General features: G+C 53.1%; 1 protein-coding gene across 3 annotated transcripts in view; it reads left to right on the top strand.

Annotated features, from left to right (window-relative positions):
- C2CD2 (C2 calcium dependent domain containing 2) overlaps window positions 1-18,863 on the top strand; it is a 57,183-nt gene that overhangs the window by 27,778 nt on the left and 10,542 nt on the right. For all 3 annotated transcript variants that reach the window (XR_013368925.1, XM_077879285.1, XM_077879283.1), the window contains 9 exons: window positions 2,572-2,694; window positions 5,438-5,561; window positions 7,247-7,352; window positions 9,832-9,896; window positions 11,861-11,985; window positions 12,490-12,664; window positions 13,640-13,753; window positions 15,862-15,989; window positions 17,597-17,912. Coding sequence is in view for 2 of the 3 variants with exons in the window: in XM_077879285.1 (XP_077735411.1) it covers window positions 2,572-2,694; window positions 5,438-5,561; window positions 7,247-7,352; window positions 9,832-9,896; window positions 11,861-11,985; window positions 12,490-12,664; window positions 13,640-13,753; window positions 15,862-15,989; window positions 17,597-17,912 (1,276 nt within the window). In the remaining variant the exon portion in view is untranslated. The remainder of the gene's footprint in view (window positions 1-2,571; window positions 2,695-5,437; window positions 5,562-7,246; window positions 7,353-9,831; window positions 9,897-11,860; window positions 11,986-12,489; window positions 12,665-13,639; window positions 13,754-15,861; window positions 15,990-17,596; window positions 17,913-18,863) is intronic.

Here is an 18,863-nt window from a genome sequence, read left to right as displayed (position 1 = left end):
GAGGGCAGACCTCTGTTCGGGGTCCCTCGAGTCAACTCCGTCCTTGTGTGGCCACGTGACCAGCTTGGCGGAAGTTGAGGGTGCTGCTCCTGCCGGCAGTCCGGCTTGGGTTTTGTCCCTCATCTTTGTAAATGTACAAACATATATATATATTTAACATGTACAACACATGGTTCAGAAGTCACAATCCCATGAGACATCCTACCCAGACGTCTAGTGTTTGCTCGTCCCTTGGACCCCACCTGCCCCCCGCATGCTATTGCTTTGTTCATTAGTTCCTGTTCACCTGATCCAGGTTTGTTTTTGCAAAAATGATCTTACTCCCCCAATACTCACCCAAACAGTGGCATGCTGTGTCTGCTGTTTGCACCTTGCCCCCCAGCATCCTGCGGCTTCTCTGACCGTCCCGTGCTCCTCAGGTGAATGCAAAGTGAGACTTTCCAAGTGCGGCGTTAAGCTGCACCCCCCTGGGAGCCGGTCCTGTGGGTGCAGGACCCGAGCCTCCAGCCCTCCTCCCCTCCCGTTGTGGATGTGATGGCCCCAGGGGTGGAGTGGGGGGATGGCCCGAGCCAGCTGCCCATCCTGGGATGAACTCTGACTCCAAGCACCTCAACACACCTCTTCATCCTTGCTTTCCTCCTCTATAAGGGGACAGGAGATTATGGGAGTTAAAGAAAAAAAAAAGACCCGAATATATAAGCAAGACAAGGTCCATCCATGTGATGGAATATTTTTCATCCCTTAAAAAAAAAAAAAAGGATAAGGCTCCAACACTTCTGAGGCTCCCGACACTTTCTACAGCATGAAGGAAGGTATGCGTGTGACAGGAGCCTGACACAGGACACGTAATGGGGGAGCCTGTAGCTGGGAGATGTCCCCAACAGGCAAATCATCCGATTTGGGGCCGATCGGGGCAAGTGGGGCTGGGTGCTAGTAGGGGAGAGAGAGGGTGAGCCTTCACAACTTGCTAGTGGCTACCCAACTCCGGACGTGCTGAATGCCACTGAAGTGTCTACTAAAGACGGTTCATTTTATGTTATGTAAACTTCACCTCCGTTAAAAAAGAAAGAAAGATAGAGCCACCAAGGATCCGTTGAAGAGAAAGATGACAGCACCGTGGTTAGACGTGTAGACCCCAGAGTCTTCGTGCCTGGGCTGGACTCTTGGCTCTGTCATCTGTGAGCTGTGTGGCCCTACATGTCTTTTTTTTTTTTTTTTAAGATTTTATTTATTTATTCATGAGAGACATGGAAAGAGAGGCAGAGACACAGGCAGAGGGAGAAGCAGGCTCCACGCAGGGAGCCCGATGCGGGACTCTATCCCAGGACCCCGGGGTCACAACCTGAGCCCAAGGCAGAGGCTCAACCGCTGAGCCACCCCGGCGTCCCTACACGTCTTAATTGACGTCTCTGTGCATTAGTTTCCTCATCGGTAACATGGGGATAATAATATTCAAGGTGGTTGCGAAGATTAAATTCATTACTACGTGTAACTGCACAGACGTGGCCCCGACATATCCTAAGAGTGATGGGAGTATTTGGTAATGATTTGATAATTTGTTGAGTTTCTCGCAGAGACTAGATGTTCACTAATTGGCCCAGTGGGATTGAGGTTGCTGTCACAGGGCCTGGCAGGTCAGTCCCTGAAATCCCTCCAGCCCTGCAAGTCGGGTGGTCCGGTGGAAGTCGCTTCGTGCAGCCCCCTGCGCGGGGTGGGGATGGCGGGAGCCCCACGGCGATGGCATTTATACCAGTGGGTGCAGCTTCCCTCTGAGTGATGGCACCACAGTTTATGTATTTGTTTAGCTATTGACGGATCCTTAGGTACTTTCCAATTTGGAGCCTTGTGAATAGTGGTGCTGAGAACATTCTGGAACACCGGAAGGCGTTTCTGTTGGATGTTCATTGTTACAGCTTTCTGGCGTTGCCATCTAATACAATATAAATCATCGCGCTTTGCTCCTTGCTCCTCTACAAGCTGATCTTTCCTACTGGGCCCTTTTGTTTACTTGGCTACTTTATCATTTCAAAAAAAAAAAACTGGCAGATGTCCTGCAAGAAAGAACAAGCACATCTGTCTGAAAGGCTCGACACAGACACAGCGACAAGTTTCTATATTGTGCCAGCCTTTATGGTCACCGTTTTTAATTTTTTATTTATTTATTTTTTAATGATTTTATTTATTTATTCATGAGAGACACAGACAGAGAGAGAGGCAGAGACACAGGCAGAGGGAGAAGCAGGCTCCATGCAGGGAGCCCGACGTGGGATTCGATCCCGGGTCTCCAGGATCGCGCCCTGGGCCAAAGGCAGGTGCCAAACTGCTGAGCCACCCGAACTGCCCCAGGTCACTGTTTTTTAAAAAATAAGGAGCGTGAGTGGCTTCTGCGATCGGCAGGGAGCGTCCTGTCTCCCCAACGAGGACGAGGACAGTGCGGGTCCAGAGCTGACCCCACGGAGCCCGGGCAGCACCCGGCGGGCTGGGTCTTGGGGCTGTGGCGAGGGGAGCTGTCCCCTGCCTACCTGGTGCCCAGTTAGGAAATGATTTGGTGACTTCCTCCTCTTTCGGCAGGACCGGGTGGCAGAGACTGATGCGGTGTCCGAAAGCCTCAAGGACATCCTGAAGCGCCTGGTTACTTCTGCGACCCCGTCGGTGGTCCTGAGCACCAAGCCCGTGGACGTCAGGGAAATTCAGGTAAAACCGCCGAGGGCAGTGCCTTGTGGCCCATCGGGGATCAGGGTCCCCTCTGGGAGAATCTGCGCACCTCTCTAGCGGTCCCCTATCCCCCGTGGCAGAGCGAGAGTGCCTGGCACCGAGTCAGGGACCAGCTTCAAGTTCAGGGCCCCAGGTTCCAGAGCCCCGCGGGATGGAAGGAATAGGTGTGTGAGCTGCTCCCCACGGTCCGACCCTGATTAGCCCCGACCCTCTGCTTTTCTGGAGCTACAACCTGACTTTTCACTGTCCACGCAGGGCCTGTGGTCTCAGATCTCCATCCTTCCAGGACTGAGACCCAATTAGCAATGAGAACATGCCCGCAGAGCAAGGGGGCTTTGCATTTATATATATATATATATAATTATAATATATAATTAAATATATATATTAATAATAATATATAATAATATATAGACAATAATAAATAATATATAATAATAATATATAAATAAACTAATAAATGATATATAATATATAATATAATTATATATATAAATAAATAAAATACCTAGTTATATAGTAGCCTCTGTAACTGTGTGAGCTAATTATATATATTTGAAAATATATTTATTTGCTCATGAGAGACACAGACTGAGAGAGAGAGAGGCAGAGACATAGGCAGAGGGAGAAGTAGGCTCCTTGCAGGGAGCCTGGTGCAGGACTCGATCTCGGATCCCGGGATCACAACCTGAGCCGAAGGCAGGTGCCCAACCACTGAGCCCCCCAAGTGTCCTAATTATATATTTATATATAAAATGTATGTTTAAAAAATTTTTTAAAAAACAATGTATGTTTATTCATATACACAAAAGCTTATTATAAGGAGTTGGCTCCCATGATCGCAGAGGCTGACCAGTCCCAGGATCTGCAGGGTGAGTCTGCAAGCTGCAGATCTGCAGGAGACCCAGGACCGGCCTGAAGGCCAAGCAGGCTTGAGAGCCACGGAGAGCTGGTGTCTCCATTCAGGTCTTAAGGCAGGAAAACTACCCCTGATATCCCAGCCCCAGTGGTCAGGCTTGAGGAACCCCCTTTTTTCAGGGGAGGTCAGCCTGTGTTCTAGCAGACCTTCAACTGATTGGATGAGGCCCACCCACATTAGGGAGGGCAATCTCTTTCACTGGGTCTTTTGATCTAAATATTAATCTTATGCAAAAATATTCTCACAGAAACACCCAGAACAATGTTTGAACACATACCCCGTGGCCCTGTCATGTTGACCCATAAAATTAACCATCACACATAGATATTTGAAATATTTCATTTCCACTCCGGACATGTGATTGCTCTAGCCCCAGTGCTCATGGACTTGGATCATAAGGACTTTTTTTTTTTTTTTTAAGATTTTATTTATTTATTCATGAGAGACGCAGGCAGAGGGAGAAGCAGGCTCCATGCAGGGAGCCCGATGTGGGACTCGATCCCAGGACCCCGGGATCATGACCTGAGTCAAAGGCAGACGCTCAACCCCTGAGCCACCCAGGCGTCCCTCCTAAGGACTTTTGTAATTACTTCTTGCAGCTCACACTTGGCAAAGTCCTGGTTCACAGTAGTGTTTTCTAAATAGTGACCTTGAGATGTTGGCAAGCTTCCCCAGCACCCAGGATCCCTTCCTGGAAGCCTCTGTTTGTGTAGAGACCTGTGATGTCTCCGAGAAGCCTTTCCAGGATTCCCAGACCTTTGTTCTTAAGGGACCACCACCCCCCCACCTTTTTAAAATATTTTATTTATTTATTTGACAGAGAGAGCGAGAGATTGAGAGCAAGAGAGCAGGAGGGAGAGGGAGAGAGAATCCGAAGCGAGTGCAAAGCCATACCTGGGGCTCCATCCCACAAATGTGAGATTGTGACCGAAGCCGAAACCAAGAGTCAGATGCTTAACCAACTGAGCTACCCGGGCACCCTGGGGCCCCGTCCAGAGAGCACTCACGGGGCGCCAGGGTGGCTCAGACTGCGAAGCGTCTGCCTTCAGCTCAGGTCGTGATCCTGGGGTCCTGGGTTTGAGCCCCACATCGGGCACCTTGCTCAGTGGGGAGACTGCTTCTCCCCCTCCCTCTCCGTCTAGCACTCCCCCTGCTTGTGCGCTCTCTCTCAAATAAATAAAGAAAATATAAAAAAAAAAAAAAGAAAATGTAAAAAAGCGCTCACCGCGTGAAGGGAGGGAGGAAGCTAGTTTGGGGAAGGTTTAAGGCGATGTCCTCCGGGTTAGAGGAGCCTTTTCTCTGTTGGAATTGCCTTGATGCCCGTTGAAGACATGATGATGGACACTGGGCCCAGCCATACCCACCTCTGTCACCACTTTAGTGCCTCTCCGACCCCCCGATGAGACTCGGACAGTCCTCACCTGGGTGGCGCTATGCGTGACGGCCCTTGCCGTGTGCGTGTCGGGCTGCTGTCCCGCTCGGTGCCCCTGGGCAGTGGGCCCGCAGCCTGGAGAGGGCACCCCACTTTCTCTTGAGTGCCTGGCCTGGGTCGGGTGTGGCCCCAAGGCAAGCTTGCTTCCAGTTTCCGCTCACAACCGGATTCTGGGGGGCCCTCTGGCTGAACCTGGTTTATTTGGACAGAAAAAGTTCCCACGCAGGGGAAGAGGTGATGCTGGATTGGGACCCTCACTTCCTATAGGAATGGAAAGCTGTTACGGAGCCGACTGCAGGGGGTCAAACGGGATTTCCTGGAGACCCCTCCTCTTCTCCCCTGGTCACTGCCTTTTGTTTTTCCGTCGGCAGCATCTACAGCGCGCTTCATCTGCTCCTCAGGAATCCTGCCCTCCCAAACCTCCAAGGGCTCACGAACTCAAATTATTGGTGAAGAACATCCGAGCCTCGCTGCTGAACGATCCTGGTGCTTCAGGCAGGTGGTGGGGCTGCGGGACACCCTTGGGTGTGTGTGTGTTGGGGGTGGGGGGCCCAGGCGAGCATGGGGGGACATGCGGGTTCTCCGTGGCCTCTGGCTTCCCTGCAGCATCCTTCACTTGAGTCTGCAGCATGACCCCTGCCTTTGAGCAAAGAGCCCCTGAAAACCGTAATAGGAACGCGAGAAGACCATTAAAAACCAGTCCCAATTTTGCGTGCATGAAGGCTGAGGTGGGGGGGAAGGGATGCACCTGTGACCTTGCCCTTTCCTTTCGTCCGAAGAACACCCTTTTGTTCTTTTAAACTATCGAACGTGGAAATACATATTAAGCATCCCTGACTGATATATGATGTGAACCTTCTTTCTTTTTTAAAAAAAATATTTTATTTATTTATTTGAGAGATAGAGAGCGAGCAAGTGAGCGTGAGCAGGGAGGAGGGGGAGAGGGAGAAGCAGACTCCCCGCTGAGCAGGGAGCCCGATGTGGGGCTCAATCCCAGGACCCCAGGGTCATGACCTGAGCCGAGGGCATTTGTTCAAGCAGCTGAGCCCCCCAGGGGCCTGTACCTCCTCCTCTCATAGAAGCTGAAGTGCCACATGGGCTGTTTATGGGGGTCAGCAGGGCCTCAGGCCCATCGGGGACCCCTCCGTGCCAGAGAGGCTGTTACCTGAGCAGGGACAAGTGTCGCAGAACCGGTCATACTCTCCGCGTCCTGAACGGCTGCTGAGACCCCAAGTGCACAGCAGCCTGGAACAGAACCCAGCTTCCCACCGCGGTTCCATTTTGCCGAGGACGGGAATGAATTCTTTATTGCCTGAGAACGCTGAGGGTTGCGTATCTGCGAGGAGGGCCCAAAGCACAGTCCATCCACATGTAACACCCGAGACTCTGTGCGACACCAGCTGTGGGCGACTAGCTTGGTAAGGGCCCTTGCCCGTGGCCCTGCGAGGCCTGCCCTGCTCACCGCTGCGGGGACCTCTGACTCTGGATGCTGTCGGCCCGGGCGGGGGTCCCTGTTCCTCTCCTCTGCCAGCGGGTCCACGTCGGGGTCCGTGTCTCCCGTCGGAGGTGATTGTGAAGACCAGTAAGATAATGTGCTTGGAACAACACTGCGTGGTGCACGAGAGGGCCAGGGACTGCGGTGGTTACTGGTTCCACGCTGTGTTCACAGCTCTCTGCCCTGGGACAAGCGTTGCCTTGAAGCAGAAACCACCGGGTACTAGTGAAACGTCCCATTACCCGGATCAAAGATCCTTAAATCTCTGATTGAGCTGAGTCAGGGATAAAAACACATCCTTCGTGAGTAGGGAGATGGGGTCTCTGCAGGGTATCCCCAAATTTAGGGGTCACCCCGGAGGCCTTTTGCAGGGAGGTAGTCTTGTCCCAAAGTGGGGGGTCACATCAGCTGTAGTAAAGTTGCCCCTGGGAAGTGTCACCATCCAGGGCAGGAAGCAGGGGCGCTTGGGGCCCACTGTCCGGGCCAGTAGATATCCAGTTGGGGACAGGAAGCCTCAAACCCCAAGTGCAGTGCTTTGAGAGTTTGTCAGTGGCCAATGAAATCGAGAAAAGCCCCTCGGAAGCGGGGAGCCGAGGCGTCAGGTACGTAAGTCGGCCTGTTAGGTGCAAACCGTGTCTGCGTGCAATGCAGTTCTAAATAGGAATGCCCCTTTGTGTGATTGCAGGCAACGTTAGGCCACAGTGTGTGGTCCGGCTGAACGATCCCGTTCAGAAGTTCAGCGCCCTCGTGAAAACCACGACCGAGCTCGCCTGGGAAGAAGAATTCACCTTGTGCGTACGGCCTGGTTGAGGGGCTTGCGTCCGCACAGCCGCACCTGCTCACGGCGGCCAGATCGTGAAATCCGTGTGTAGCGCTGCTAATACCCCACGCTTAAAAATTTTTTTAAGAACTTTTTTGAAAAGGTGTCTTAGACGTCCCAGGTGGCTGTAGGTTGGGTATGGATTTCTTTCTGAAGGCAGCCCTGGGTACGGGTCCCCTCCTCGCCCGCGTCCTGCTGCAACCAGAGAGTGCTCTGGGCAGGCTCCCTTTGCTTCTGAAATACACGCCGCTTGGAGCGGAACAGAGGAGACTTTGGGTGGTTTCCAGAACATAGCAGGGAGCAAAGGGAGGAGTAGGGCCCGTTGATAAGAAATGGTGTAGGAACCCTAAGTCATGGGGTAGGGAGCAGCCTCCCGCCAGCACGTGCAGAAGCCAGGTCCATTCCGGAACGTCCGGGTGGCTTCATGGGATCTATTAACAGCCCACGACGATCTCTCATGAGCTCATTGTGTTGTTAGATCAAAGGAGAAAACAAACTTAGCTTGGTAACATGCCCAGAAGATCATCAGTGACCTTTCCTGTGCGATCCTAATGTTAAAAACTTAATTAGAATAAGATTTATGGCCACCTGTTTAATAAGCTTAAGGAAGTCCTATATAAATGAGAAAGACCAGAAGTCGTCCTGTGAAAGCCGAGAGACAGATACCCACTGTTTTGTTCTAGAAGTAAGGGTAATGCACTCGGATAAGAAAAGGAGGTCGTGTACAAATACAGGAAAGGAAGAGGCAAAACGAATTATTACCTGGAGGTGATACTATTGCCTATCTAGACTGCTCGAGAAAATCAGCTGGAACGATCAGAAATAAAAACGGCTGTAGGATAGAAGTAATAGTAGGAAGCTCATAGAAATAATATTTCAGTGAAGTGGCTGAGTCTAAAAATACAGAAATCAGTTGCTTTCTGATGCTCTAGCAACAAACAGTTGGAAAAAGTACTGGCGGCAGGTGTCCCATGTATAAAATAAAGGGTTTTTAGGAATCATTAATGAAAATAGGAGCACTCTCCTGGAAAACTGGGAAAAGATGTCTGAGCTAGAAATATATTAAAGTACGAATCGTAGATAGCCAGAAACTTCTGAGAAGTTGTTCGATCTCAGAAAAAAAAATTTTTTTTTAAGATTTATTTATTTATTCAGAGAGAGAGAGAGAGAGACAGAGAGACAGAGAGAGAGGCAGAGACACAGGCAGAGGGAGAAGCAGGCTCCATGCAGGGAGCCCGACCTGGGACTCGATCCCGGGTCCCCAGGATCACACCCTGGGCTGCAGGCGGTGTTAAACCGCTGCACCACCGGGGCTGCCCTGATCTCAGAAATAGTTAAAGAAAAACAAATGTAAACCAAAGAGCTTATATATATATATATATATATTTTTTTTTTTTTTCCACCTTATGGGTTGGTAAAGAATAGGTGAGTGAGGATGGGCTGGGGGAAGTGTAAATGGGAATAACCATTCTAGAAGTCCTCACTATGTATCCAAAAAAAAAAACCAAAAAAAAAAAAAAAAAAAACAACCTCTTAAATGCACATACCTTTTGACTGGCATTTATAGTTTTCCTAAGGAAATAATCACACAGTGTGTATAAGGATGTTTACCATAGCTTGTTTATGATTATGAAATGTTATAAACATCAAGCCATTATTAAGGCCTGGTTATTTTTTAAAATTTTTTTAAAGATTTTTATTTATTTATTCATGAGACAGAGAGAGAGAGAAAGGCAGAGACACAGGCAGAGGGAGAAGCAGGCTCCATGCGGGGAGCCCGACGTGGGACTCGATCCCAGGTCTTCAGGATCAGGCCCTAGGCTGAAGGCGGCGCTAAACCGCTGGACCACTCGGGCTGCCCTTAAGGCCTGGTTAATTAAGGATTTGGATAAATAAGATCTCCCAAGGCCAGATAGTAGAGTACTAGATGCCTATTCAAAGTGGCGTTGCTCTGTAGCTTCTGACCTGGAAAGACGTCGGATATCTTACATGGAAAAAAAAAAAAAAGAAAGGCCACAAAAGGGGAGAGAGGTATATACCCTGTTCTATTTTTTGGTTTTAGAAAACTTACAGAGCTACGCTCTTTGATACAGTAAGTACTAGCCACACAAGGCTCTTTAAATTTGAATTAATTAAAACGAAACAAAATTGACTTCAGGCCCTCAGTTAGCACGGGCCTCGTTTGGGGCTCCCAGTAGCCATCTGGGGCTGGCGGCCACCGTACTGGAGGGTGCCTGGATAGAACATCCTCTGTCATCAGTCAGAAAGGAGCAGAGAGTTCTAGGAGACCAGTAACCAGAGATTAACAGTAACTGGGGATAGCGAAGTGGCAGGTCCTCTTTACACTGACGGTGATTTGTGTTTCTTTCTATAATAAGGAAAAAAAATACTGTTTTAAGAAATAATACAGCATTTGCAAGGATTCACAGCTCTTTTTTTCCTTTCCGCAGTGAGTTGAATGCCAAGTCAAAGGAGTTGCACCTGCAGATTTCAGGGGATGAGCGATCCTCAGAAGGTGGGTGTCGAGCAGGTGCGGAGGGGGTGGCCCTGCTCTCGGGGAGGGGTCATCCAGCCGCCCTGATGGGGCCTGGAGAAGCTGAGAAGCCCTTCCCTGAAACCACTCCGGTCTTTCCGAGGCAATGTTTGCTTGAAAGTCCATTTCAGTTATGAGCAAGGGGATACATTTTGGAAAAGAATATACACAACTGGGTTTTGCCTTATTTTTTTTTTTAATAAATATCTAAAATTTTTTATTCAGCCGTTCTTGGCTTAGAGAAGTACTTCTCGACCTTCTTAGCCTTAATAGACCCGTTCTGTTGTGTTCCTAATTGGGGTAAAATGCGTATAACATAGAAGTTCCCATCTTAATCGTTTCTAAGTGTAAAATTCAGTGGCGTTGAGTACATCCACACCGTGTGCAGCCATCAGCACCACCCACCTCCAGGACTTTTTCCTCTTGCCACGCTGAGACCCTGGTCTCGTGAAACACCGACTTTCCCACACCCTCCGTCCCCCTGGCACCCCCCCCCGCCCCATCCTGCTATTTCTCTCTATGGATTTCAACTGGCTTTTCCTTGTAAAATAAGCCACAGCAGCTTACACTGGACACATGCTTTAGAGACAAGAAAGCTATGGTTAAAGGTAAAATCACAAAAGTGAACATGGACCTGTATATATGCGTGTGTGTAAGTCAGGAGTTTCAGTATGTATTAGGTTTTTAAAAATGCCCATAAACATACCAAAATTGGGAGAAGGGGACCCCTTACCTGGCTTATCCTGCTGGGAGACCAAGCCATTTGGTTGTCTCCTAAAATTACAAAGACCCAGGAAAAAGCAATTCAAGCTTCTTGTTTATTTGCAAGAATTCTTCTTCTTCTTCTTCTTCCTTTTTTTTTTTTTTAAGATTTTAAGTTTTTAAAGATTTATTTATTTAGAGAGAGAGAGAGAGAGAGAGAGAAAGGGGCAGAAGGAGAGGGAGAGAGAGAATCCTTAAGCAGACTCCCCGCTGAGCACAGAGCCTAACCTCAGGACCCTGAGATCGTGACCTGAGCTGAAATCAAGAGTTGGCTGCTTAACCAACTGAGCCACCCAGGCGCCCCCTTATTAGCAAGAATTCTGAGCTAATTTCCTTGATTCCGTTGTCCCGGGATAAGGTCAGTGAGGTGTTACTGAGATAAGAACTGACACGTTCCAGGAGACGGCATGTGGTTTGAACCCAGGGTGGGCCCAGGGTTTGCCTGGAAAGAAGGCAAGTCCCAATCCGTTTCTGAGGCACCACCCCTCTGGAGGCTCATTCCTATACAACCCGATGGGATCTATGAAATTTTACATTAAAAAAACAAAAACAGAACAAAGAACAACCATATCGCCTTTACCCGGACTCCGAGGCAATGACAGTTTGCCCCATTTGCTTTATTGTTTGTGCTCGCACTTAGTGGTTGCTCTTGATTTTGCTTGCTCGGTCTCTGCATGTGCACCTGCACACATGCCAGTGCGTGCACACACACACACACACACACACACACACATGCTGGAGGGTAAACCTGTGAATGTCCGAGGGTATCAGGCCCTTTACCTTGCCTTTCTTAGGTGCATATTTCCTAAGAATAAGGATATTCTCTGGTATGTCCACAGTCCAGCTGTCTGCTTCCTGAATGTACATGCACGTTCTGTAACCTGCCCCCGGCGTTCTTCTTCATGGGTTGGCCCCGTGTCCTTTATTTAGAGCAGTTACTTTCTCCCCCCACAGCATCAGGTACCACCTTCAGTCTCCTGTCTCTTATGCCTCCCTTGGTCTAGACCGTGTCCACAGCCTCTCTTTGTCTCTATGGTGTTCTGAGATGTCCCAAAGCTGGAGGACGCTCAAGCAGACAGGATGTGCATTAGGAGGTTGTTCTGGTTGTGTTGGTGGCTCCCTCTGACCCCTGCTCCCGTGGAACCCCATGGAAATGTATCTTTACTTGTCTCCTATCTTTTTAGCTCTCTTGGCAATGACGACCATTCCATTGGATTTATTCAAGAAGCAGCCCTCTGGGCCCCAGAGCTTTACACTGACCGGCGGGTCCTCCTTTGGCGGCTCGGTGTTGGGTTCGGTCACTGCGGAGGTACGGCGTCCTTCTCTCCCGTGGCCAAGCTCCAGCTGGATGCACTTGAGATAAGGAGCATCTTTATCTGTCAGTTACTTTGGATTCTTGCTTCAGCAGCAAACGAGAAAGTTCCTCACGTAAGAGGAGCTCTTGTGTCGTGCTGTGCATTTCTAGACCTGAATGGGACACGTCCCGCCCACGGTCGTGTTGAGTGGTCTGCCATTTGGAGAACTTTCCACAACAGCTGTGTCACGTGGGCCTAACCCACGAAGGGCCACTTGGTTTCGTTTGGTGCTGTAGCCTTTGGGCCTGTCACTGGGCGCAGAGTGGCAGGGATTGAGCGTGGGTCTTGTCACCCCCCCCCCCCCGGTTCTGGGGAAACCAACCCAGATTAACTACGAGATGGTTACCGTACCGAGGGATGCCGATTGACACAGAGGTTACCGCCGGGGAGGGCGGCGTGCCGTGCCCAGGGCTTGGTCTACGCGCTGTACGAGGTGCGTAACTGTACCTTCTCTGCAGTTTTCTTACGTAGAACCTGGCGAAGTGAAATCCTGGCAGACGCCTTCACCTGCTCCCGCTGCAAAGGTAGAAAAAGACCGCACGGTGATGCCGTGTGGGACTGTGGTCACTACTGTCACTGCCGTGAAAACCAAGCCTCGCTTCGACGCGGGGAGGGCGTCCCCGCTGAGCTCTGGTGAGAGCAGCCCCTGCAGACTCCAGTCCCCCAGCCCCGTGAGCACCTTGCCTGTCTAGACAGCAGGATGCCGTAGTGAGTGTTGTTCAGACAGTCTCGTGGCACAGACAGCCGGGCAGTGGGCAAAACTTCTTAGCTTTTTGTGTTCTAGGCAGTTACCTTTCTATGCTGTCGAATAAATACACGGCATGCCGAAGCAGGGTTCAACCCGGTAGTGTGCGCTGAAGCTGAAAAATGTAGATGCTAGAGGAAAAATATCTAGTTAAATGAACTACCCTGTTACATTTACGTGGGGACAACCCATGTCGTGTAAGTGGTCAGTGCAGGTTCTTAGGAAGGCTTGACGTGCAGTCATTTTATTCTTTATTTTTGTGAATTTTTTTAAAAAATTGATTTATTTATTCATGAGACAGAGAGGTGCAGAGACACAGGCAGAGGGAGAAGCAGGCTCCATGCAGGAAGCCCGATGGGGGACTCGATCCCGGGACCCCGGGGTCACGCTCTGAGCCAAAGGCAGATGCTCAACCCCTGAGCCCCCCAGGCGCCCCGTGTGCAGTCATTTTAGATCTAGCTGAATTCTTACCTGTCCCCCCAGCCTCTGCCCCAGAGACAGCTTCCGTATAAGTGTAGGCTTACTATTTTATTTATATTATGTTTCTGCTTATAGATAGATACGTGTATTATCTTCCCAGAATAGATTGCCTGGCACCGTTCCTGAATACAAAACGGAAGAAAATGAAATTCTGGCCTAATTAAAATGTTTCTGAAATTTTACTTAACCCCAGGTTCCCATTATCCTTTCTGGGTACTTGGCCCCCACCCCCAGCCCCCAAAAAGATGAGATATCCAAAGGTTTGCCCTCGCCTTTTCCAGCTGCATAGATGGGGTTGCGTGAGAGGTGTGATTTCACCTTCCCTGGAGCTGTAGGTTCAGGCGGGTTTTGGGGCCATTATGACCTGGATTTCCTCCCGGCAGAGTCTCCCCTGAAGACGCCTGTCAAAGTGAAGGTCATCGAGAAGGACATCTCTGTCCAAGCCATCTCCTGCCACGGCGCTCCCGTCAGCAAGACGTTTTCGTCTTCGGACACAGGTAACGGGGCGCATGCTCACCGCTCCCCTCCTTCTGGGCCCTCCTCCCGTCTTTCTCGGCTGCCCAGGGTTCAGCATTTCCTTTTTGGAGTTTGAGGGGAGCTTTTTTGAGTAATGAGAGCAGAACTAGAAGGAGAAAGGGGGAATGGGAGCCAGGCAGAGACCAGGGGTGGTGGTAAGTTTTAGCAGATGCTTTCACAAAAGACACATAAAAACCCAGTTTATACCTCAGGTTATAAAAGAAATTTCTTTTTTTAAAGATTTTATTTATTTATTCATGAGAGACCCAGAGAGAGAGGCAGACACACAGGCAGAGGGAGAAGCAGGCTCCCTGTGGGGAGCCTGATGCGGGACTCGATCCCGGACCCCTGGGGTCATGCCCTGAGCCGAATGTGTATGTTCAACCGCTGAGCCACCCAGGTGCCCCCCACGTTATAAAACATTGGGGCATGATTTTTCTCCTGCTCCATATACCAGTGCTATGAATATCATAAATAAGCAGGACTCCGGGGTGTGATCCTAAAGGCGGCTTCGTTCGTGCCTCCCACGAGGTCTCCCCCAGAGCTCTGCTTGCACATTTCCCATTTTTACGGTCGCTCCCAGGGAACACGTGTCTTTGGAGAGATGAGTCCCTGCCTCCCTAAATCAGAGCACAATCTAAATTTGGGGATTACGTTTCTCCCTTTGCTCGGGTGTGACCTGCCGCCAGAAGGGGCGGGTGGCTTCTCCTTTCGGGCTCACCCTCTCCCTGTCCCCTCAGCCCCATTTCTGATCTCGCCAGTGTCAAGGATGGGACCAGGAGGAGAGGATGGTGGGGTGGGGGGGGCAGCGGGGAGCCGGAAGCTGTCACTTGACAGGTGCTGTCTTAGGACGGCTTCATACTCGCTCAGCCTGGTGATGGCGACACTGCTTCTCCCCGTGGGAGTGAGTGGTCAGGGTTCTCCGGAAACCGCAGGGCTCCCTCAACTGCAGCGTCCTGGGTGCAGGTCGTGTCCCTCCTCTGGCTGGCGTTCCTGCTCGCTTTACCTGCCCCTGGCAGGTGCCCCATGGCCTTGGACTGCAGGGGCACCTTCACTTGCACCCTTTATTTTTTTACTTTTTATTTTATTTATTTATTTATTCACGAGAGACAGAGAGAGAGAGGCAGAGACATAGGCAGAGGGAGAAGCAGGCTCCATGCGGGGAGCCTGATCCAGGACTCGATCCCAGGACCCTGGGATCACGCACTGAGCCGAAGGCAGGTGCTTAACCGCTGAGCCACCCGGGCGTTGAAACCGAGAAGGGAGACGCTCCTGTTAACCCCCTGCCCCACTGAAGCATCAGGGTTTGGCTGTGCCTCGGCAGGAGCTCTTGCGGTGATGTCGCAGGTGCCAGCTTGGGGTCACAGACCCGGTGTGGCACCTGGGCCATGCTGTGCCCCTTGACCTTCCCCGTGACTCAGATGGGGATAAACAGGGCACCCGCCTCCTAGGGCCTGGGGAGGGCTGCACGCGGCGGTATGCCCGCGGCCCTTTGCACGGCACCTGCTGGGGGTTGAGCCTCCCTGAGAGGTTGGCCAGCTGTGCGGCACTGACAATGGGAAGGAGCCGCCTTCGTGACCTGGCTCCTCTGAGCACATCGTGTTGGGCCGCCGTCGGGATGGAAAAGGAATAACCTCACTACCCTCCGGAGTTCGAACTCTTGTAGAAGGTCAGGGGCCTTTTTGCTTGTTGGCCTACCTGCTTCCGTTGTTTGTCATCAACTCTATGGAGGTAGATGGAAACGAAGGAGATGTCGGCATATAGGAAAGTGCAGAAACCCGGGTATACATCCGTGAGTGCATGGAACCATCCAGAAGCAGTGGCGGACCGAGGGTGGTCTGTGAGCCAGAGCTGGCCCTGTTCCCGTTCGCACATCTCATCAGGGCCCAGCCTCGTCCCGCAGGCCCACGAAGCTTGACCCACTCGCTCTCTGGCCCTTGACGGAAGAGATTTGCACACACCCCCCCCCCCCCCCGGGGCGGCCACCCCCGGCTGGGGATGGTTCCCATCAGCCCTGGAGGTCCCCGGGGTGGGGTGCGGGGGGGCGTGCAGCATGTGCGGCGAGCTCAGCGCCCCCTTCCCCCCGCAGAGCTGCTGGTGCTCAATGGCTCGGACCCTGTGGCGGAAGTCGCCATCCGCCAGCTCAGCGAGTCCTCAAAGCTGAAGGTCAAGTCGCCACGTAAGAAGAGCACCATCATCATATCAGGGATCTCCAAGGTATGGCCCTGCGTCCCGGGGGGCCGGGTCCTCCCGAGCCCTGGTGACGCCCCGACAGCTCCCTGCAAAGGGCAGGTGCCATTTGCCCGCCCGGCACGCGGGTCACCACGACATTGTGTTTGTGCGGCCCACCCCGTCCGGGAGGACGCTTGCAGGCTTCTGGCCGGGGTGCTCTGGCTGTGGAGGGGCTGCGGAAATCACACGGGGGAGGCCGTGCAAAGGGAGGGACTGGCGTGATGCAAGGTTCCCATTGGGGGACGGAACCTCCACCCTCTCGCACGTCGACCGTGGGGCGCTTTCCCTTTCCACGCTACGTGTTTCCAGACCATTTTAGTTGTTCTTGCAGTGGAGGCCTGTGCCTCTTGCAGTCAGAGACGTGACGCGTGGATTGTTTTAAGACGTCCCCTTCTCTTGCTCTGCGATGTGGGTGCAGAGCCCTTGGTGGGTGCAGGCAGGCCAGGCTGCCGGAGAGGCCGGCCCCTAGGGCCCAGGGGCCACACGCTGGTCCCTTAACTGGTGTGATTCCCATTTCAGAATGGATGAGGAGGATGCCAGCAAGGGATTTGGTCGCTGTGGGGGGTGAGGAGGTGACGACTTTCTCAACGCAGGGCAGGCTGTGGGAGGGGGGCAGCGTGTAGCTCATGCCTCGGTGGGGACGGGGGGCAGGAGGGGCCAGAGGCGCGGCGCCGGTGTTGCCATGGTAGCCAGGGCCCCGGTGGCCGCAGCTCTGGTCCCGGCAGGCCTCCCAGGCACCTGCGGCCAGGTGCTGCCCCTGCACTTCCAGCGGCGGCCAGCAGGGAGGCGACGGCATGGGGTGGGGTCCCTGACTGCGTCCTCTCTGCCTTCTCTAGGGCTGTATCTTGGAGTCTCTAGGAACCCGAGGACCTTTTCATTTCATGCATCCAACCCACCGCGGTGCCTGTTTACCGCGTGCTCAGGTCGTCCCGTCTTGAGTCCGTGGGCGCTCAGCCAGCCAAGTGCCATTGGCAGGAAGCAGGCCCCCCTGGGAACGGGGTGGGGGCCCCTTGCGGTCACTTTCCACCCCCCCCACCCCAGCCAGCCGGCTGCCGGGCCAAGGGTAGCACCCGCACAGAGAGGTCACACGCAGGATTTTAGGCCACAGCACGCACGCCTGCAGAAAGCAAACTCCCGTAGGAAGGGCTGTGGAAAGTGTTAAAAGTGTTAAAAGTGAACTGAACCTGTAGCCCTCTCTGTGTCCCCCCGTGCCCACCCGCCCGTGCACCATCCGCCACTTAGAAGGAAGTCTCGCCCTCCCTGCTGGGCGCCCCTGCTGGGGAAGGGTGTTTGCAGGGAGGGGGTGTCTTGCCCCTCCACCTGTGAACTCAGGCGCCCCTGGCAGCCAGAGAGGGGGCCCCCGACCCTCCGCCCTGAGGGTGGGTGATGGGGGAGACCGGTACGGGCTGCCTGTCAGTCCCTTTGAGAAACGGCTGTGCCTCTTTGGAAAACCGTGAACTGACGTCTTCCGACGCTTTGGAATCGTCAGGATGTTGGCACAGAGCCTTCCAGGCTTTTCCACACCCGCTCCTCCTCCCGTGTGTCCTTGCCACCATCTCTCATGCTGACTTTTTTCTCTCATCCTGGGACAGACCTCACTATCTCAGGACAATGCTGCTGCCATGATGCTGGACTACTCGGCCTCCCTGGACAGCGCCCGCCAGGAGGACACCCCGTCCCTTCTGGGCACAGCTGCAGCCTCTGCACCACCCGAGGAGGAAGAGGCCTCGGCCCCGCTGGCCCCGGAGCCCCAGGAGCCCCAGGAGAGCGAGCTGGACTCCTGGGACTTGGACAAGGAGTCACAGGCGTCAGCGTGGGGCAGCCAGGCCCCACTGGACCCTGATGGGGACGAGCTGTCTGAGAGCTCCCTGAGCGTGTCGGAGCCGGGCGCCACCAAGAAGCATAAAGGTACCTGCGCCCCCGCACCCCGCGCGCCGGCCCACCCCATGGCTCTCCTGTCTTGCCAGGGTCTAAGCTAACGTTAGCTCCCATCACCTGCTTTCCTGCCCTGCTCCTCTGCAGACCCACCTCCCCCAGCACCTCGCCCCAGCCAGTGCACACACTCGCAGGGCAGGGTCGGGCCCCCCTGGAACCAGCGGGCAGGGGGGCAGTTTGAGGTCATGCCCAGAGCACCCCTTCTTCCGTGCTCCACCCCTGCCCCAGGAATAGAACTCTCCAGAACATTTAGGGGGGAGGTCACCGAGCGGCATATGACACCCATGCTGGGGCCCAAGAGACTCCACACAAAACCCGCAGAGACCGGGCCTCCCCGAGCCGTGGAGATCGGCACCTCTGCTCCTTCTGCCTCAGAGTCTTCCCTCCGCCCCAAACCTGGCCAGACCTCAGCGCGCGGACCCGCCGGGGCCCCAGGGCAGAGAAGTTCCCCCAGAAAATGAACCGGTTAGCTTAATGCGTGTGTGGTGATGAGTAGTCGCGTCGTCGGAACCATCCCTTGTTTTCCGTTAGCCTTAAGTTTGTGGATTTTGTCGACGCGCGCAGTTGGCCTTGGTGCTTTGGCATGACCGGGACCTAAAGACGCGTTCTGCGGGGATGCAGTCTGGGGGCTCGAGGTCAGTTCTAGAGCGGGGGGCGAGGGGGGCGTCAAGCCTCCCACACCTCAGCTCCTCCACGAGCGAGGATGCGCCCATCTCCAGGCAGGGACCCGGAGATCCCAGTGCAGAGACAGGATGGGAGACGGAATGCAGGCGCCTGACCCCGGCTGGGAGTCGTGGGTGCAGCTCAGTGCTAAGTCCTCGGCCACCCCGCCCCCCCTCCCCTGTCCCCCGAGAACGCAGACTTTAGGAGACCTCAGCACTCAGTCCTGAGGTCGGGAACCTTGGTAGGCTGTTCCTGCCGCCA

The sequence above is a fragment of the Canis aureus genome, chromosome 30 (genome assembly GCF_053574225.1).
Source record: "Canis aureus isolate CA01 chromosome 30, VMU_Caureus_v.1.0, whole genome shotgun sequence".
In the NCBI taxonomy this organism is placed as follows: domain Eukaryota; kingdom Metazoa; phylum Chordata; class Mammalia; order Carnivora; family Canidae; genus Canis; species Canis aureus.
Note: the sequence above shows the minus strand (reverse complement) of the source record. Positions and strands in the feature narration are given on the sequence as shown.